The following is a 22219-nucleotide window of genomic DNA, read 5'->3' on the forward strand; positions in this document are numbered from 1 at the left end:
GCTTTCTACTTGGAAAAGCACAGATGCTTTAATTCCGCTGTACTGATAGAATTCTAATTACAAATTGTATAAGTTGCTCGATTAATTTCTGTTCGAGGAAGTGCAAATGTTTTGCGCTAGGTACAGTGGACAGTGGATAGTAAATAAAAGTGGACGTACGTATGTTTAGAAGAATTGCTCCTGCAACATCACTAACGTTTATTCATTGTAAATGGATAATTAGTTACATAGGTATATTCGGTAAATATCCGCGGAAATATCTCTGAAACATTTCTACTTTAGAATGCATCGAATAAGTATCTAAGTACCTGATGATATTTCTTACTGCAACGAAGGAATTTAATAATTGCTGAATTATTACCGAACACTTCGTCGCCGGAATAATTTTGAAATAGACAGGCACGGTAACCCTGCGCAATAAAAAAATTCTAACAGAGATCTATTCCTATTCAAGATAACAGATTCGCGGAAAGTATCGCGGTCAATTCGGGAAAAAAGGAGTCTATTAAGGGGTAACACCACTGTAACGGCAGAAAAACGTAGTTTATCTTTGACAATTGTTTGTGGGTAAACAAAGAAATAAGTAGAAAGTCTGTTTAAACCCCCTTTATTATAGACATCTTAAGTAGTTTCAAGCTATTTTGTAATTTTTTCGTTCAAAAATCACGCGAAAAAATCAGGATTTCAACTTTAAATAGCCGCCGTTTTGTTTTAAATTAATATTTCGGAAATTCCCTCCGCCAATCAGAGGATACGTTAATGTATTAACGAAATCTTTTTTGTATTTTGATTTCAGATAATTTGGATCCGAATGGCAGTGCTCGCCGCAAAAGCAAATTTTTAAAAAGGCTTCTTGGATGTGGGTTGTTACTTTATTATAAACTTAAATATTTTTCTACGAAAAATTACCAAATGTTCTTTAAATGTTGCTCTTTTACGTGGGAAAAGTTCTGTAAGAATATATGCTTCCGATTTTTCAAAAAAAATTCACAAACATTCGCCTCTTTTCGGCCGCCTGACTAGCTATAACCCCTTAATGTGTGCACTTTGTGGATTTTTTTACAAGTCAACGGCTAGATGAAGATTTCCCAGTTTTTTACTATCATTGCATAGTATTATAAACTACTTAAAAAAAAAATTTCAGGTAAAGAACTATTGTTTTTCGGAAGTTATGCATACATATCCGAAAGTCTCCCGATTTTAGACGGCTAAACGGTCGGCCTGAAAACAGCTGTACGTCGTGTCTGAAATAAAAAACAATAAAATCTGCTTATAAAGTATGTCAATAGCTATCGTCCAACGGGGCCGATTTTGAAAATTTTGGAAAATAAAGAAATGGTGAGAGATCAAAGGTGAAGTTACATTTTTCTAAGAGAAGAGGCCACCTTTTTCCTTTATAAATAATAAACGGGCAATCGGAATAAAAAAAGCCCTCGTTGGACGATGTGGAATCTTATTACGATCCTGCATGCAAAATTGGTAGCGAATTGGTTGAACGTATCGCGAGTTTTTAGGCCCACCGTTTAGCCGTCTAAAATCGAGAGACTTTCAGATCTGTATGCATAACTTCCAAAATACAATAGTTTCTTAACTGAAACTTTTTTTCTAAGTAGTTCGCAATACTATGCAAAGATAGTAAAAAACCGGGAAATCTTCATCGAGCCGTTGACTTGTAAAAAAATCCACAAAAATGTACACATTTCCCGAGGGTTCAAACGGGTGTACCCCCTTAATCCTTAATATCTGATAGCCAAATGTCCGCGTTAAAAGTGTCCAGGAGGTGTTCCGAGCGCAAGCTACCATGGAAATGTTTGCTCGGCGGCGGAGCAGCAGCGACAAGCAGCAAGAGCAGCCCAGTGGTGGGCCCGTTCTTCACCGACGTTCACCGTCCTACCTGTTCGTCTCCCACCTGGTCCTTGGCGGAGGAACTCTTCCCCAGCTGGAGAAGTAAAACTCTCAGACGTTTTCCGATCTCCAACAGTTCCGAACTCGTCCTCGTCAACGTGTGAACTTGTCAGCCAGCAGTCGCTGGCAGGCTACCCGCCGCTGTCCTCCCGTCTTCCAAGCCACCTCCAAACCCCTTCCTCCACCTCCGCGAGGCGCGCAATCGAAGCAACCACTTCGCCCTCGAAGGGACCGGCACCCACTCCCCGCTAGAACCCTTCGAAAACACTCGGCCGCAAGTACCAGGGAACAGTGCGATTATTCGTCTCGACCGAGCGAGCTGAAACGTAAGTTCACGCCGATACCGAGAAGCACAGTGGGGTTCGATGTCCCGGTGGTGAAGTTCATTGAGTAAGGCAAGAAGGTGGTCGAGTGCCAGCGTCGAGCGAGGAACGGGGAACGAAGATCGCCGTCGCGATGAGACGGGAGGATCTTCTGCGCGTCCTGTGGGCCGCCCTGGTCCTGAGGATCGAGACTTTTGCGGCTGCCGAGGTCGACCCGGCTATTCCGCCAGGGACTGATTTAACGCATTTCCAGCAGGTAAGGGGAATGCTGCTTTCTTTTCAGACATTCACACCATTGTTGTGGCAGGATAGCGTGGAGTTAATACAGGCGCGAGAGTTAATACACGCTGGTACAGAAATTTAAAGATGAGGCTTCGCTGCTTATGGGTTTCCTTTGGGATGTAATTCGTTTAATCGGCGGGCTGCTGGTTCCGCGATGTCGGGCCGCTGTTAAAGTAGAGGGATTAAAGTTGGGGGATAAAGGTTTGGTTTGCCGAGCGATCGGTGGCAACGGAGGAAGTAAACGTTCCTTTTCCACGACCGTGTAAAGTTCCCTTCCAGCGAGGACAATGTACGGGAGAGTCGCTCTCGAGTCGGACACGCAAGAATCCCAAATACAAATGTATCTAGATGCGGGGAATCGTGGAGACCGTTCGGGAAAGGAGTGACTCCCCTAATGATTCGAACGTGATTCCACCAGAAGCTAGCGTGTGAACTGGAATCGGGATATCGCTGGCGCATCTCTCGTTAGCTCTTCAAGCGAGTTTCCTTGAAGCGGTCGAATGTTGGAGAAAATGATTTCAATCTCTCACCCTTTCGAGGAAACGCTGCAGACTTGTTCCCTCGTGACTTTTGCAAGCGCAAAGGCACGCCGGTTTCGCGGGGACTCAGCTACGACGCGTGGAAGTGTTAGAAAGGAATTCAAAATTTAATAGAAAAGGTGGAGCATTCGTAAAATCGACGAGATGAAAAATAGCGGCTCAACGTTTCTTAATTCTCTCCACTTAAGGCCGATAAAAAGGGTGGTCTTTGGAAATTTTTTACTCAAAAGCTATAACACATTTCTCAAAAAATCTTTTTCCCTTTTCAGCATTGCATCTAGTACCCTGCATCGTAAATTTTTTATTTAAAAATATTTATCAGTAACTAAGTTATTGTCCATCACTCGAAGGTTCTCTAAAAAAAGGGCTTCTGCGGTGACCACTGCTGCTCGAAAGTCGATCGTCTAAAATAAAAAATTCAAAGGAATTTACTTATTATAGTATATTAGCTAGTATTTGAACGAAGGATTTTTTTATCCGATGCTTAGTTTTCTTTTAATCGACGAAAATCAGGCACGATTTATGCTAAAAATGGAAACTTTTACTTTAAACATCAGCCATTTTTTCCCAAATCAATATTTCGAAAAATCCTTCGTTCAAATACTAGATAATATAATATAATAAGTAAATTCTTTTGAATTTTTTATTTTAGACGGTCGATTTTCGAGCAGCAGCGGTCACCGCAGAAGCCCTTTTATTTAGAGAGCCTTCGAGTGATGGACAATAACTTAGTTATTGATAAATATTTTTAAACAAAAAAATTACGATGCACAGTACTAGATGCAATCCTTAAAAGGAAAACAGATTTTTTGAGAAATGTGTTCTAGCTTTCGAGTAAAAAATTTCCAAACACCACCCTTTTTACCGGCCTCCTGACTGAGCATGACCCCTTAACTCGATCAATCAGCGTCAGTTATAATTTATTTGCCACGTAAATTAAGTATTATTCTTTTAAATTCTGACTCGACTTTACTCTCGCTTCGACCAGTAAACAAATCCGCCCCTTGAATTTTCAAATTAAATTTCCCAGAACAGTAATTCGTTCCACACTTTCAATTTGTTTTTACCGACTCGGATCGCTCGTTTCTTAATTACACCACTCGCTATACACCCCGGTAATGAGTAATTTCCGCGGCTTATTTCCTGGGAGTGAAAATACTCGTGTCAATTACAAGCAATTTAAGCAGAACGCATCTCGTGCCAGCAGCTCCAGAAAGAAGCGTCGCTTTGGGAGAGATTTGCACGCGGCGCGTTCCGTCCGTGCAATTAGATCTGTTTCCAGATTTCTCCAGCGGCGCAGAGAAATGCGGCGGCGGCAGCGGCGGTGGCGGGCGCGCTTGCAATCGGTATGCAGATTCGATGAAATTACTCGGGCTGCTCTCGCGCCTGACGTAATCAGGCCATAGTGTACAGCTAGTATTCGCTATCTTTCCCGACGATCGTGCGCAAGTTTCACTGGCAAAAGTGTGTAAAACCAGCCGAATAAAAAAGCAGCACGGCTCACGCTTAATTGTGCTCGCTCTGTTAACGCGCCACTTCCTCGCAACAGCCATCTGCAGCGATCCTCTCTGTTTTCGATTTCACTCGCGCGGTTCCACCGGATTTCAATATAAATAGTAATCTCTATTTAATTAAATCTTTGAATTTCATTTACCAACCACTCAATGGTATTTTTACCAGCTATCTTCACAATGAGAAGTCTAAACCCTTCGTTGACACACCTCCTTTTTCGATCAACTTTGACATACCTGGGTGGCTCACACCCAGAGCAATTTTTGAACAATTGCCATTATTATCTAAAGAATCCAATCGTCATAAAAAAAAATCACGGGTCAGTTTTAAGGTCTCTAGAATATATGCCAATAGTTTTTTTTATTTAAATTCAATCACAGTTTTTGTAAAAAAATCTAGATTGCCACATGTCGAGAAAAAAAGGGGAAAATCTTTAAAAAATTGTAACTTTTACAAATTTCAATATTAGAAGCTGAAAATCTACAGAGTTGTTGCTCGGACATCGTATTTTCACAGAAAAAAAAACAGTTTGTAAGTCAGCTTTGGGGAAAGGGTATTCATTTTGCAAATAGAAGGTACAGAGCGTCAAAATCAGCTTATGGATGGCTCGCACGTACAGCAATTTTTGAACAACTGCCATTATCATCTAAAGAATCCAATCGTCATAAAAAAAATCACGTATCAGTTTTAAGGTCTCTAGAATATATGCCAATAGTTTTTTTTATTTAAATTCAATCACAGTTTTTGTAAAAAAATCTAGATTGCCACATGTCGAGAAAAAACGAGGAAAATCTTTAAAAAATTGTAACTTTTACAAATTTCAATATTAGAAGCTGAAACTCTACAGAGTTGTTGCTCGGACATTGTATTTTCAGAGAAAAAAAAAACAGTTTTTAAGCCAGCTTTGGGGAAAAGGTATTCATTTTGCAAATAGAAGGTACAGAGCGTCAAAATCAGCTTATGGGTGTCAACGAAGGGTTAAAAACCCTGCATTTTTCGCCCGTCTGCCTTTTTGTACTAAATTTTATCGAACTCTTAGCTAAACCCTGCGCGACACCTATATAATTATTTCTTCGCATTACAAGACACCTTCCAAAGTTCCGTTAAAATTAATATACTTTAAGTACACTTTTTAAAATTAGACAAAAGTTTAAAGGTCTGTGGTACAGTGTTCTGCTTAATTTCTCGTAAATCTGCAGTTCCGCAAACAGTTCTCCGCGGGTCTCAGGTTGGAAATATTCGTTTGACGATGATTGATTGCGATTCGAAGCATTTCGATGGCCGAGCTCTGCATACAGAGCTTACAGTATCGTCGAGTTCTCAATGCAGCGGTGATTCTCGAGAGAAATCTAGCGATTAGACGGAGACGCTTGCTAAGGAAACATGGGGGACTGATATTGAACGGGACGAAGATAGGGAAACGCGACACCGTGGCAGAAATTTGCGGGTGAAGGTAGCGGAGGGAGGTCAGGAGTCACTCTGTTAGTGGGTGAACATGGTCCTACTTTCATATGCTGCTGTAATTCACCTTGTGGCATGATTCCCCTGCACAAAGTAGGGCAAACTTCGATTCCGACGAATAACAAATTATTTGCCGCAAACAAAATTCCAACAGGTGTTCCTGACGGAATAAGGAATTCGTGCCTTGTATTATTAATACAATACTTTGCACGTATGCGTAATAAACTTCGTGCGAATGTAGAGCACAGCACGCTGGCGTTTTGCAAGCAGCAATTTTTATTTCCCGCGGAAACTCACTCTGAAGGGGTGAGGTCAACCCTTAAAGTCATCGCGTTTTTTCATGTTTTAGTATAATCTTATTTTTCTTTCGGTAGCGTAATAGAGCACAAAGAACTGGACAATTTATTCTTGTGTTAAAAGTAAGTTATATTGAAAAATGAAGAAAAAGAAACGCGATAAGTTTAAGGGCTGATTTACGCCCCTTCAGAATTAATTCTCGCGGAAAGGCAAGTGTTGGAAATCAGTGGCGGATTTAACAGGGCGGCCGTTGAGCAGTTGCCACCTGGGCCCCATCTTTAGAGAAACAAATTCTGATTTTATGCAAAGTATATTTTTTTCTGTATTATTAGTGAGCCCAGTTTTAGTAAACCGCCGCTTTATTTCCCCGAAAAATGGGCCCCTGCTGAGAAGCCCCCCTAAGGCCCTGTCTTCAAAAAGAAATTATGATTTTATCCAGCATTATTTTCGTCTAGACTTTTCTGTACACTTGCCCCCTTTTAGTAAACTACCTCTACATCTTCCCCTCCAAAAATGCGCCCCTCAGAACGTTTGCCACCTGGGCCTTTTTTCCCAAATCCGCCACTGTTGGAAATGTTTCCTTGTTAGATAAATATTTACTCGAAAGAATTTGAATTCCAAGACGCTTGATTTCAACTTGAACCTACTTTACCAACGTGAACCTGGTAAGTATTTACTTGATTGGAAGCATCCTCTCAACTTCCTTTCAAGTTCCAAGTGAAATAAATACTCTTTCAACTTTACCTTGGAATACAACTTGACTAAAGTGAATCGGGGCTTTGCAGGTGGCAATCATTCAAAGTAATAAATGAATCAAAAAGTATCACATATCGCTTCGAGGGAGGGGGTTGCATCTGGTGCTCGTAATCTGGTGGATGATTAATAATAATAACGACAATAAAACGTCTTTGTTACACCGTTAAAACAAAAAAAAAAATAGAAATGTAAATGGCGGAATGGGGGAGGCTCAGCGTATCTGCTTTTGACTTGAAATGATTAAATTAGGAAACATTATTTAGGAGGGAACTTCGCGATCCAGCCTTAAGGGGGTCTTCTAGTGTAACGAAGCATATTATTTGCGTTTTTTCGGAATTTTTTATGAGGAGCTTGTAAAAGTTATCGCTACCCGGTTGATTTCTACATACTTATCTATATTTCGATTACATTTTCCATTTTTTTTAGCACGAAAAGACTAAAATCAACTCAAGTGGACCACTTTTTAGTTGCTTTTGAAAAAAAGGGGGGCCATACGGTGTCCACTATTCGACGGTGTCTGATCATCTGAAACAAAAGATTCAAGAGGATTCCTTATTTGTATGTCCTTGGTTATAGCCGGTACCAGAATGAAAGAAAGATATTGAAAATTTAAAAAATGACAGCACTTTAAGGGTTCGCACATTTTGGGGCTGTCAGAATGAGAAAAAAAATTAAATAATTTGCTATGTCTTTCTTCCAATCTGGTACCGGCTATAGCCAAGGACATGCAAATAAGGAATCCTCTTGAACTTTTTGTTTCAGATGATCAGAAACCGTCCAACAGTGGACACCGTATGGGCCCCGCTTTTTTTTCCAAAGCAACTACAAAGTGGTCCACTTGAGTTGATTTTAATCTTTTCGCGCTAAGAAAAATTGGAAATGTAATCGAAACATAGACAAGCATGTAGAAATAAACCGGATAGCGATAACTTTTACAAGCTCCTCATAAAAAATTCCGAAAAAAACGCAAAGAAAATGCTTCGTTACACTAGAAGACCCCCGTAAGTCCCCAGGCTGTGATAAATGTCCTCGAGCAATTGGCGATCGGGGATCGAGAAGAAGCCGGTAGCGGCGATTGGAAAACACCGAATGCAAGTCAATCGACGATCCTTTCACTCTCGTTTACCTGCGACGCTGGAAAAAAAGACAGTTATTCCGCGCGTGGAAACGGAAGTGTTAGTGACATCCTACCTTCCGGTTTCTCCTTCCTCCAACGGTCGCGTGCGTCTGTCTGTCTACTTTCGATTTCACGGATGCTCACGTGCTGGATTAGAAAAACATCCTCGGGAGAAATTGTTTGAAAAGGCGATCCATGTTTCGCGATGCCACGCGCCAGAGGAATGGCCATAAACAACGTTTCGATTGGGACGTTTATCGTCACGTTTGTGAAAGTATTCTCTTATGGTTTGGGTGTCTGTATAGCGACGGTGTGTCGCCCCCTTACGCCGACATCAGGCTCCACAATTTTTGGAAATTGTAAATGCAAATGTGGAATATAATCAGCAGTGTGGGATTTAACGGGCGGCCGATGAGTAGTCGCCGCTTGGGACCCCGCCCAGAAGGCCCCCCAAGCCCTACCTTAAAGAAAAAAAATTATAATTTCATCCAAAAACTATATTTTACACTTGGCCCGTTTTTAGAAAACTAGCTCCTCATTTTCCCGCAAAAAGGGCTCACGTTTGCCCACTGGGCCTTTTTCCTTAAATACCGCCACTGGTAATCAGATACTTCTGGAGGTGAAGATTTTTTCAATTTTAGTCTAATCACCGTCTTTGTTGATACACACATTCATCGTTTTGGTATAAAGTTCGGAACAAAAGTGATGTTCAGCGCGCTTCTTTACTCGAAAAGTGAAGATCTGCACTTTCTTATGTCTGATTTTGAATTTGACTTTTTTAGAAAATTTTGGACAGTGCGTTCTGTGGATTAGATATTGGGGTGGTTTAAATTTTTTTTAACGTGGTATGTCGCTTGCAGTATTTAAACGAATTAATTCGAATGAAGAAAGCCGACTTGGAGGAATTGGGAGATTCTTAAAATGTCACAATGCTGATTTAAGAGTTAACTCGTCACGAAGAAGGTGTAAAAGATACGTTTGCGATGAAAATTTGCAGAGTAATTGATTAATTCTTTAATAACAAATCAACCGATTGATAAACTATTTAAGAAAGATATTTCGAGATGTTTAACTGTTAGTAATTTGTAATTAAATATATAATGCTCTAAATATCCGTATTTCTGCTCTATTATAATCTATGAATAATTTAGAATTATTTTGTTGCAACTGTAGTGCAAACGTAACGCATATAGTAATAAGAAAAATAGGAAATGAGCAGAAATGGGGAGACGAGCAGAAATTGGGACGTTCACCTTTATGTCGATAGTTTTGGTTTCACGAAATCGATATAGCTCGCCGTGCCTCGTAGCAGATATAAAATAATTCGAATAAGGAGCAGTCCGCTTTGCAGTCGTTCACGACACGCTCTGAATAATGCATCTGGGCGAATGAAAAACGGCACACAACCCACGAACAACGAGCGCCGTTTACATCGATGAACAACGAGGGGAAATTTCTTTCACGCCTTCTTCGGAATACGAAAGACTCGCGTAATTGCATAATTAGTGCAGCGTAAAATCCTGTCGGGCAGGCACACGTTCGTGTTCCACTGTGGAGTGGGAGATTCCGTTCCCAGCGTGAGCACTTTTTACAATTTATCGTTTACAAACGATTGCACGTTAACACCTCTCCTATTATTTCTTTGATTTTAGAAAATGGAAATTGGCGTAGGGTAAAGGACCCAATTACTGTCACCTTAAGCTATTTCACTTAAAATTACGAATAAATAAAATATAGTGTGTAATCTATAGTATAGATTATAGGTTGAATTACATAATTCTTTTTGCGTATGACTTTACAACGTTTGTTTATTCGTTGTTTTAAGTAAAATAGCTTAAGGCGACAGTAATTGGTTAGGTGTCAGTAATTGGGTCCTTTACCCTAGGCAGATTTAATCGGAAGAGTTGTAAATACCAAGTTTCGGGTAGAAAAATATAATTCGTACGGGATAAATGACTCTACGTGATAAATACTTGGGAATAATAATAAACTTTGCTGGCGACGGGAATTTAGTTATTGGGAATGAAGAGGTTTCTGAGTAACTTCGTGAAGTAATATATCTTTCGAATTGTACATATTATTCGCGATAAGAAACTTTCATCGAGGAACAAAGCATGTTCAATGGAAATATGTAAATTACTTCTATCCATGCGTTATTAAAATTCTCTTACGCTTGGTCGTACCAGTTCAACATTTTCAGATGTTTAGAAAAACGTAGTAAATTATTCTTGCTTCCCTAAACTTAATTAAGAAGCTACAAAGGTAATTAGAAATTTAATAAATGAAAAATAATTGGGACAGCAACTTTGAGAAGCATTTTAAAACAGTCGTTAATTTTTACACCTATGATTTGCATTAAGTTTCATATTTCTGTTATAATAATTATTATTATTATTATTATTCGTCTTTATTACTTGACCCATCCAGAGAAGAAAATAATGCATAAAGACAAGCGAAGTAAATGGCGAGGCTGCAGTACAATACTGTTAGAAGCCTAACCATAACTAAACAACTAACAAAATGACTAAAAACTAACTAACATTAAGAAACTAGAAAGTTATTGCGACGCATAATGTAACCTTATGTATCGCCGAGCTTTACATTTAAAATCAGGAAACGAATTTAAACGAATTTTAATTCAGCGAAGCGTTCTTGGGCCCGCATTTACGCGACACTTTCTTCAATTTTTTTTTCTCATAAAACGTACCGACACAGTTGCGCCGAAAAATCCCGGGACACTGAATAATCTTTGTTCGAAAGTTAAAGAATTCTTTTTGAATCGGGTAGACGAATCGATACACCGATTCGATTCACCAGTCTCGAGGACGCGGCGGGAGATCAAGGGGAATACATATACAGGACAATAGGTGAAGGTGAAGAATACTCCGTGCTCTCTCACTTTCTCCAGACACCTTCCGGATTAACGCATCTTCACCATAAACGGACCGAAGATGGCTCACGGCTAGAAAGAAGTGCCCCACTCACGAGCTAAGCACAGTTAGAACCCTATATAGATAAGCTAACTTAAGCTTTTAGGCTCATACCTTAACTATAAAAATTCAACTTTTTTCTATATAATTAATAGAATCTAAAATAATATTATTAAACAATATTTATATTAAATTACAATTATTAATAATATTATATTTATTAATATTCTTAATACTCTAAAGTTCAAAACTTTATATGCCTTTACATTAAAATATATAAATATAATTTAATAAATTTAACTAATAAAATCGTTCTACAAATCATCATTATTACCATCATAATAACTATCAATTTTATTCTAACTAATAAAATCCTTATATGAATATCTCTAGAAATTTAGAAAGTTAGAACCCTCATTATCCAAATTAAACATTTTTTTATCAGATTAATTCAAGAATTTTCAAACGACAGATCCATCATTTTTTTTCAACTTTCTTTCTTTTATTTATAGAATGTTCCTTGCGAAACGTACCGCTTAATTATAAATAGTCGCTGTGTAAAATATTTCATACAGAATTTGAATGGTTCTCAAGGACGAATAATTTCCTAGATCTTTTGAATCGAATTAGAAACTGTAAATTAACGACGTTATGGGGAACTGCTGTTCCTCTGCGAAATTTATAATCGAAGGTGTAGGAAACTTTCGGATTTCGTTTCTTAAGAAGAAAGTATGTATATCTATCACGAAAGAAGAAGCTTGGCGAGAGTGAAACGGAAAGTGTGACTTCTGCGCGACCCTGCGGTGAAATTTCTCTCTCGGTGATAAAGCCGAGGAAGAGACTCGACCTCCGCAACCGAGCAAAACTTTGCCGCCGCTATGTAAATTAACGAAAGCTAGCTTCCTTGCGGAGCAAGCAATTCCAGCCATGCAAAGTTCGCGCTGCTTTCTCGACGCCCTTAATTTCGCGCACTTCTGCAACTAGCCGGAGTTGCAAAAGTTCACATTCCTTGCAAGCTAGTGTTTACACTATTAAAATTCTAATCGAATTTCTCGGTCCCCTGCGGTAGCGTAACTATTTAAAATACACTCTTCGACTATTTAACATTTTCAAACGGGTACCAACCGCGCTATAAAAATTAGATGCGACTGCGAAAAATGATTTGCCACATTTTCGCTTCCACCTGTGTCAAAATAGGAAATTATATTCGCTATGTGTCGAATAAACGAATCCATTGCCAGAGAAACTGTGCTAAACATTTAATAAAAACCCTGCACAATTATTATTTTCAATTATTATTATTATTATTATTGACGGGAACCCCTTTAGTGTACAGAGATACAAAAATATAACCATTGTTACATAAAAAGATAAAAAATGAGAGAAAGTTATAAAATACATATATAAAATAATAACATAAAATAAAATAAAATAATATAATATAAAATAAAATAACAAAGATAAAAATGCCTAATGCCAGAGCAAGAGAAAATTTACAATAGGAGAAGAAGTCGCTAAGAAACTCTCTCGAATGATGAATTTCTATAATCAACTTTCTCGAGGCGCGTAATAATTGATCAAAGTACTTGGTCTTGTTGCAAGGGCATTAATCCACTACGAAGAAAAAAAGAAACGTCGAATGAATGGAAGAGAAGAGACAGAAGCAATCTATCAATATGCAAGGACCAAGAAATAAATCAGTGGATAGTATCACTTACGTGCATACAACTTGTCGTTTACGTATCAGCTTATAAAACAAACACGCAAGAACTGCGACAGTTTCTTCCCGTTTCTCCCTTCAGACATGTTCGACGACTTGCCAGTTTTCTTATCGCTACGCACCTTTCTCCCTGAGATCCTCCAATTACGGCTGCACCGTACACGTATTATACGAAGTTCGCTAAACAGCTGTATCGCGTAACACTTAATTACGTATTAGCTCACGTATGGCATTGATTTTGTTGCGCCACGGATATCGCCAATTTACAGCGCAGCCACCTTCAATTTTAACGGCACAAATCGAGGGCAAGCATCTAACTTTTGCTTGGCAAACGCAGCGATCGAACAATTAATTGCATGCATCGCGCGAAGAGAATCGAGTATTGAAAAAGTATCGCAATGAAAAGTTTCTCTGAAAATTTGTGAACCGAGTCATTGACTTTGGGGATATTTAACTATTTTCTGACTGGGTTCTGTACACTTCAATTTTTGCCGAATACGAAAACTGCTCTTAGTTGAAAATTGCTCCCTTTTTTGTAGCAATGTTATCTATCGCGTGGATAAGTGTTTCACGTGATAAAGTATCTTCTTATTTTGTAAATTGAAAACACTTGAGAAGATTTTATAGAGAAATTGGGAACGCGATGAATTTCAATTCTACTTGTCCTCCGTCTACACTCATTATTACATCATTAATTACTTATCTCCCATCTACTCGCATTGTAGTGCAAAACATCGATCGCGAAATTTCGTTGAAATTTATTATTATTATTATTATTATTGTTATTATTATTATTATTATTATTGTTATTATTATTATTCCTCTTTTTTCTCAGACTTGTGTCTGGTTGATCATAGACAGCACGCGAACCTCGGTCAAGCGTGCTTTCTTTATATCTGTTGAGTTACGGTGCATTTAAGAATTTCCGGGCGATCGTACATGTATCGATAATTATTAACTTTTGTAACTGTATGTATATGTTTGCAGGGAGTTGTAACACGCGGGTGTATTGGTGAATGTTGTGCGGTATGATTCCTGTACTTGACAGTATTATTGGTACTATTTCTACTTTGTCTTGATGCCACGTGTCTTTAATTTCCTCAGCTAGGTTGATGTATTTCTCAATTTTCTCTCCTGTCTTTTTTTTTGTATGTTTGTCGTGTTGAGTATGGATATTTCGATTAATTGTGTTATTTTATTTTGTTTGTGGATAATCGTGATGTCTGGTTTATAATGCGGTATGGTTTTGTCCGTTGTGATTCTTCTATTCCAATATAGTTTGTGCTTGTCGTTCTCTAATACACTCTGTGGTATGTATTTATATGTGGGTGTGTGATGTTGTACAAGTTTGTATTGTATGGCTAGTTGTTGATGAATGATCTTTGCAACGAATTTCAATTCTACTTGTCTCCCATATACACTCATTATTACATCATTAATTACTTATCTCCCATCGCGAAATTTCGTTGAAATTTATTATTATTATTATTATTATTATTATTATTATTATTATTATTATTATATACGGGAAAACCCTTTAGAGTACATAATATACAGGTGAATACAAGTAAGATTAAAACCATCCGCGAACTACAAAACAATAAAACGCTACAGCGAGGTTGAAAGATTATACTAAGAGTTGGTGAAACAATTGATTCCGAAAAGAATTTTGAGAAGTAGAGAACAAATCTATATCCTCAAGGCACTGATTGACCTCCTCCATGGCGCGGTTTATGGGGTCAGCAGTGTAGAAGTGATATTCCGCTATCTTTGGCTTAAAGAGGAGTTTATAATAAATAATTCTCCTTATCCTCATCGATATTATTCCTCGCGCACGTTTATGTTAGCATATAAACATACACTTGTTTGAATTAGGAAATGGAATATTACGCCTACGGTGGCATTATAATAGTTGCCATATTTTCATTTCCATATCGCTCGTTACACGCATTTCCCTCCGAGGAAGATAACCAACGAATTACGAAAGTCATTGTACACCCTATGGTGCAACACATAATACGCGAGATACGGAGAAGAATCTAGTTGAGAAGGCTTACGTTGCAGGTCGTCCTTTCACCATAACCGAACGATCTTGCGTACGGTGGAAAGTAAAGGCGATTAACCGGCGGGATACTTTCTACAGAAAAAAAGAAATGAAAAATGAAGCATAAAAGTGGGAAGACACTTTCGACTCGGGGATCATCGCCGCGAGGCATTACATCTCGATTCGTAATTAACTGCCGAGAGCCAACGGCACTTCACATTCCCCGATTACCTCCGCACTATTTGGAAACGTTTAGAAATACCGTTGTGCCTCGCGAGTAGCGATTTCATCTTGGCTTCATCGCGGTAATATCGGCCGCCAGAGATATCAGATCGTTTCGAAAGCCTTTGTGTATCTGGTGGAAGCACCTTGCAACGCGCTAAATGATGCCTCCTCTTGTTCGCTCTAGGTTTATGTATGCAGAGCATTGCACGGTGGGAAGAAGTTATTGAAAATCATGGAAATTACATTAATATTTTAATTTATTTCTCTGCATGTTTGTTTTCGTAATGAAGCTTACAGAAATATCCACGGAGGCTTTCGAAATGACCTGGTAATATACGGGGTGCTAGGAGAAAGGGGTTAGTGACTTATAGTGAGTTTAAGGGGTCCTCCCACTGTGACGCCCTGATAAAGTACCGCTGTTTAGAACATTTTTTTTGTCACAAAAAGAATGTGTTTACTAAATTGAAGATTTTTCTATTTATTAATACGTGTTTTGGGAATACAGCAAAATTTTTTCCCTATTTTTTTAATGCCTGCGTGCCCCAAAATAAGGGGGTGTAATGTGCGCTGTGAAAAAAGACGCCTCGACTGTGTCGTCGATTTTGGGGGAACCATGTATCTGGCTAGACTGTGGCCAGTTTAGCGAATTCGTATGAAATTTTCGGAGCAGATCAGGAAGATTAAAAAGAACAATCTCACAAATTTTCATTAGTTTGGTACCAATTTGAAGATAGGTCCGATACATCCTTAAGGGGGTATACCCGTTTGAAACCTCGTAAATGTGTACATTTTGTGGATTTTTTTACAAGTCAACAGCTCGATGAAGATTTTCCGTTTTTTTACTATCTTTGCATAGTATTGTAAACTACTTAAAAAAAAAATTTCAGTTAAGAAACTATTGTTTTCCGGAAGTTATGCACACATATCCGAAAGTCTCTCGATTTTAGACGGATAGTAACTATGTACCATCAATAGTAGCTAGAAACTCTCCTAGTACTTAAAATACCAACAGCTGAATACTAACTAGCTGAACGCCCACTAATGAAACGAATCCCCACAACTACCCTCTTTATAACAGTTGTAACTCCCGCGCCAGTTTCGCGTGGCACTCGTTAAACCTACGCGGGCAAATAATTGAAAGAAATGACACCACGGTGACAATTTGATTATAACCCTCCGATCCACCGCGTGAGAAGCGGTTCGAAATTAATCAGGAAGCAATGTTGGTTTCGAAAGTCGTGGGAAGAGGAACAGATGGTTCGGTTTAAAAGTATTATAGCCGACTTTCTCTGCGCTTTAATAGACCCTCCTTACTCTTAGTGTCATCGAAGCAACATCGATCCTGCATAATTGGTGGATTATGAATTTTATAAAAGAAAACGGGTGTTCCAGACGGAAATGGTCACCTGGAAATAGGAGCATTCCCAACTTTCCAACGCGTTCGTCGACATTCTTATATGTGTACCACGATGAAACACGGATCGACTGGTTTTTCTTCAGAATTACGTGTATCGGATAGAGCTTATAGTTTATATGTAATTCATCCTCCGAAATGGAACGCTGCTATTTATACAATCGACCAGTTCTCCTTTTACATCGCTACCTTAATTAGGTCTGCTCAAGAGAATGTACGACGGATTTGCAATGAAAGAAAGTATCGATTCGATGGCACAGTAGTTTTCAATTTAGTTGGCAGAAATTAGATACGAAGTTGATTGAAAAGCACGGAACTTTGCTCGATCCTACTTACAAGGGTAGGACACCATGGGGTAGACACCGATTTTGATGAGCCTTGGCACGCTGGATCTACGCCGAAAATAAACAAATAGGTGTCCGCGCGTTTCTGTCAATGGGCCTTAATAATAAAGATATTTACACGTAAATTATTAAAAATTTCATAGTGGTCGTGGGGTTTTAATGGGTGAAAATTCCATACTACCCTGGCGCCCCGGGGGATTCCCCTCTGAAGGAGTCGGGGTGCTTTTTGACGATTTTTCCAAGTTAAAAATAAATTTATAAAAAAAGTAATGTATAAACAAAATTTATAAAGTTCTTTTTTTAACGTGGAGACATCTACAAAAGGCACCCCGACGCCTCCAGAAGGGAATCCCCCGGGGACGCCAGGGATTAAAAGCATTAAAGCAGGCATTAAAACCCCCACGGCCACTATGAAATTTTTAATAATTTACATGTAAATATCTTTATTATTAAGGCCCGTTGGCAGAAACGCTCGGACACCCATTTACTTATTTTCGACATAGATCCAGCGTGCCAAAACTCATAAAAATCGGTGTCTATCTCATGGTGTCCTCCCCTTGTTGGTTTGTTACTTGCGCGCGTTCCCAAGTTCATTTTGGGATGGTAATGCCAGTCGAAATTTAAGTTCATTAGTCGACTTAAAGGTGGATAGAAATCGACATTATATTCAACTATGAAAGATCGAATCTGGAATTAAGTACCGTAAAGTCATTTGCCTTGAGTGACGGAGAAACGACAGATTAAGTACGAACGGACGCAAGGAGCGAGAAAATGGAACTGGAATCCTTCATCTAATGGATAAATTAATTTGGAAATATTTAGAAATTGAGCCGTTACTTTTTAAAGCGATATAAGTCCATTTTTTCGTGTATCGAGATATTTAAGGGTTCGCGTTTGAATTAATTTAAAAATATTGGCAAACGTTAATCAATTTGGATGATGTTTTTAACACTATAAACTTGTTCAATTTTATTATGCAATAATAATTGTTAATATTGTTAAAAAAAATAAACGAGTTTTCAAAACAAGAGTCAGGTTTAAGTCCATATTTTTATAAACTTTGGATTTACTGAAATGGATGTTTCAATGTAAAAAGTAATGATCAAAAGGAAGACATGTAAGTAGGTACACGAATAATCAAGTTTATTAAGAATTAATTTCAGTTATATTGAAAAAGAAAATATAAATAAACAAGTGTAAAAAGTAAATTACTTCGTTAAGATAATTAAAAATAGAAAAACTGTTTTAAATTTTAAACTTATTCCTCCTTCACACTTAGCATAGTGAAGTATTCGTGGTAAATAGGTGAAAATCGTGCTCCATTGATAATATGATTATAAATAACAAGAGGATATTTATGTCTCACTAAAACTACCATTAACTCATTTCTTTCCAAAAGTGGACTTATAGCACTTAAAAAAAAACAGCTCAATTATCGTAAACGCGCAATGAAAAAAGTAAGGTAAAAGGTATAGAAATGGCAGGTGTGCAAATATGTTTAGTACTGAAAAAGTAAAGTCTCCCTAAAACGTAAGTATGGTAAATTAATCGCTGTGATGGTATTAAAACACACAACCACACCCTGATTCCATAAGAGAATTAGAAAAACACTTGAACTGTAAGTACAAGGGACGATAACAGCCACAGTGCTTCGAATGATAAATTCGCGATTGCGTCAAATACGTGGGACGGTCTTAAGATTCGAAACTCCGCATTTACCAGAATTAGTAGATTACAAAATCCAACATCTGGTAAAATTTCTCGTTCCCTCAATGTCTCATTTTAAAAACAAACGAATGGTACCCAAAGAACTCCGTTTAAATTTCTTCTCCCCCAATCTGTTGCATTTAAAATTTGTAACTCTCCCCTCACCCCCCCCAAAAAAAACTCTTTCCTTCATACACCTGGACGTCTAAAAGGGAAAAGGGTTGTAACGTCGACAAGAAAGGAGTTCAGGACCGAGCGAAACACCATCGAACGGATTCCATTGAGCGTGGCCGTAATGCTTTCGCAGAAGTATCCTGCGAAATGGAAAGGAAGCGAAAGGTGGCAAAATTCATCTGTCCAGCTGAATGCCAGGAACTCGATACTCTGCTTTGCGAGCGTAAAAGTGAAGGAGCACCCGTTATATAACGGGAACAGTGAATGCACGCGTTTGATCGTGCAGGTTGGTCAATTATGCAACAGCAGGTATAATAAGGGTGGCGCGATGGCCGCATGCTGCGCGCGGATATATAAGAATTCGTTACCACAGAAAAAAAGGCGTAACATGCGGAAGAGCTTGTTTGCAAGTAAAATTGGAAAGTCCGCACAGTTTTCGAGCGATCAGAGCAACTCGCTAAGGTCTTGTCGCGTTAAGCCTCTCCGCTGGAAATTACATCGACTTGATCCTGCGCTTATTAAATACAGAACATTTGGATAAAGTTCAATTGAATTTACAGTTTCGCGTGCTGTAGTTGGAACGCGAAGAGCAGAAGAATAATTTACAAAATATAAATACGGAATGATATTGGTAAACATTTCTAAGGGATGCTATTGGGCTCGTTCGATCTCCCAATTATGCTGCGTGTCTCGTTCTCGAGATCACAATGTAGATGTTCAGAGCTGTACGTGAGATACTATTTAATACAAGAAACTTGTAACAAATTGTAAACACCCTCCACTGACAAGTAGGAACTAATTATTTAATACTGCCTTCGCAAACGACGCCTTATTACTAATTATTGGTCTATTGTAAAAACTATCGAAGACTTTCGACGTCTCTGACCATCCTGCTGGGTTTCTGATTATTTTAATATCAACCTCCTTTTTCCAAGCTAGCGAAGTTGCTGCATGGCGAATGCTATGAGGCGCGTATTCTTTCCCAATACTACAGTTAACCAGAGAGGCACGTATCCACCGACTTATCGTGTCCTTTGATGCTGGCTTACATGGCCGCCTTGTTTTTCAATAGTTAGGAATAGGTGTTTTAAAAATTGAAATTAGTGCTTTAACTTTAGTCTAACAGATGCAGGGCCTACATTGACCTAACCCAGACCTTTTCTACGTTCTTTAAACTTCCAGGTCCTACTTAAACCAGACATACCCAAAGCACCATGCTTACGTCACAGAAGCGTCTCCCATGAAATGCCCATTGAAGACAAAGCTTGTTACAGTAACTAGACATTCTTTTTACCATCCAACAATTTCCCTTACGTCACGTTCCGCCAAGCGTATTCGTATTTTCCCTTCGCTTCTTCCCTGCAATTCTACCCAAGACTTTCTCGTTCCTGATCACACGCAACGTAACGTTCATCGAGTGTTGGCCACTCGGCTTTATCGTTCCAGCGATCTGTTACACCCGCTTGTCATGAGTCGACGCCAACGGCACGACCGCTTAAAGGTAGCCTCTCACTGCGCCTCGCCTCGGCTCGTTTTATTCTTCCTACGTTTCCCCCCGCGCATTTTGGCAACTCGCCTCGCACTTATTTTCGGAGAATTCACTGCCCGCGCGAGTGGTAATTGTTAAAAGATAATTAATTAATTGTTAATTGCCTGTTGCTCGTTATATTTGGGGGAGATCGTCGGAAGCGTTGGTATTGACGTCCTCGGAGTATCCTGAGGGGAAGATCCGGCGATCGGAGGCGGAATAAAATGATAGGGAGAATAAAATGAGCCGAGGAGCAGCGAGAGTGTACCTTAAGGCCTTGTCAGACGAAGGAAATCCACCGTCCAGCTCATGGAATCTGTCTGGACGCGGGATACGTTCTTGCGCGTATCGCCGATCGTTAAATGGAGAGAGATAGGATGCCGCGCCTAGAATAAACGGCGAGTTTTTCGCGTCAGCTGTGGGAAAACTGCGGCCACCGATCTGGCGAGCTGCAATCGTTACACGTGGCTTAATTATGTCGTGGAATGCGACCTGAGGAATTACTGCGCCCCGAGTCAACGCTTACCCCCTTTCGGTTTCCATTTCCTGGTCGCTTCTGACGAAACAATAAGTGATAATATTTCTGTAGCTTGATGGCATTAAATTGCACGTGTCCAAACATACCGGGGACTTTCGCGTTGCATTATTCTTGCTAATTCCCGCGTGGCGAATACGGGGTCCATTTTCACCCATCGTAGAGAGCGGTGGATGTAGAAAAATTGGATGCAGACAATCTAATTTTAATCGATGACTCTTTGTCAGCAGTAAAAGGGTCGAGCCACCCCTGAAGCCCTAAAATCACAGCTAACTTTGACCATTTATTGCGGGTAAATAAATTGCTTTATAAAAAATCTGTTTACAGGATTTTATTATGCGTGTATCGAAGAGCGCAGAAATATTTTTGCTTTTCTAGTTATGGTATACCCAATTGCCAAAATCATACTTCTATAAATTAACGATTTAAGCAAAAAATAAACTATTCTTTCAAACCTCAGGGGTGGCTTAACCCCTTGATGCTGGAATTATCCTAATGCACTAGACGTCTGTCAATGTGACGGAGACACTGGCGCTAGTGTTCCTTCTCGAGAATTTTATAAATGCTTATTTCTTATTTCTCAAGAAATACTATTTTTCTGGAGAAACTTAAGTCTACGAAAATTATTATAAATCTCATTTATAATAATTCGGGATTGAATTTTTAGTTAGGTAGTTATTAGTAGCATTAGAACCTATATGAATTACAATAGAAAATCCCAGTAGAGAAGATTCGACATTATTGACTGGTGAAAGTGCTATTAAATTCTTATTTAACAATTTAGAAAAATGGTATACCTACTGAATTAAGTAATGAGTTTCTTGTGGCTATTAAAGGAGAAATATCGAAAAGGAGAGACAAAACTATTGTATCCCTTATAAAATTGTTGCATAGTTAATGAAGAATCTCTTCAAAAAGATTCAAAACACGCGTTTGTCATTTAATATCCGCGACAGATATGTATATAGCGCCAAAACAATTTTTAAGTAGCTAGACTTTTCGGAAAGTATAACAGCAACCATAATTCTCCTGAAAATACTGGAAAATTTACGGGCCCTCAAAATGAAGAATTACCATTAAGAAAACAATTAGAGATAGCAATCGCAGAGAGCCTCCAAGAAATTAGTATCAACCAAGAAGACGATAAATTCTGGACTTTAATAAAGGAATTTCATATTTTTCAGTCCACTGGAATGACACCCAATTTACCATAACTTTTGGATATGCTACATAGGATTAAGTCAACATCCACTCAAAACGAAAGAAAGTTTTTCACAGCTACAGATTTTATCACAAAAAAAACAGATGAATAACCATTTTCAAATAAAAAAGTAATGTTTCGCTTTGCACAAATTTTGTATTAAATAAATAAACATATCAATTATATTTAATATCTGTTTTTTTTT

The 22219-nt window shown here is 38.7% G+C and overlaps 1 protein-coding gene across 3 annotated transcripts in view; it reads left to right on the plus strand.

Annotated features, from left to right (window-relative positions):
- The first annotated feature begins 1620 nt into the window (after positions 1-1620).
- The window catches only part of LOC143369978 (uncharacterized), a 32229-nt gene continuing 11630 nt past the window's right edge, over positions 1621-22219 (plus strand). Inside the window, exon 1 of one of the 3 annotated variants that reach the window (XM_076814537.1) lies at positions 1621-2484. In XM_076814537.1, the coding sequence (XP_076670652.1) occupies positions 2362-2484 (123 nt within the window). In that variant the 5' untranslated portion in view covers positions 1621-2361. The remainder of the gene's footprint in view (positions 2485-22219) is intronic. The other 2 variants (XM_076814535.1, XM_076814536.1) reach the window with 2 other exon arrangements.

The sequence above is a fragment of the Andrena cerasifolii genome, chromosome 6, assembly GCF_050908995.1.
Source record: "Andrena cerasifolii isolate SP2316 chromosome 6, iyAndCera1_principal, whole genome shotgun sequence".
Classification (NCBI taxonomy): Eukaryota; Metazoa; Arthropoda; class Insecta; order Hymenoptera; family Andrenidae; genus Andrena; species Andrena cerasifolii.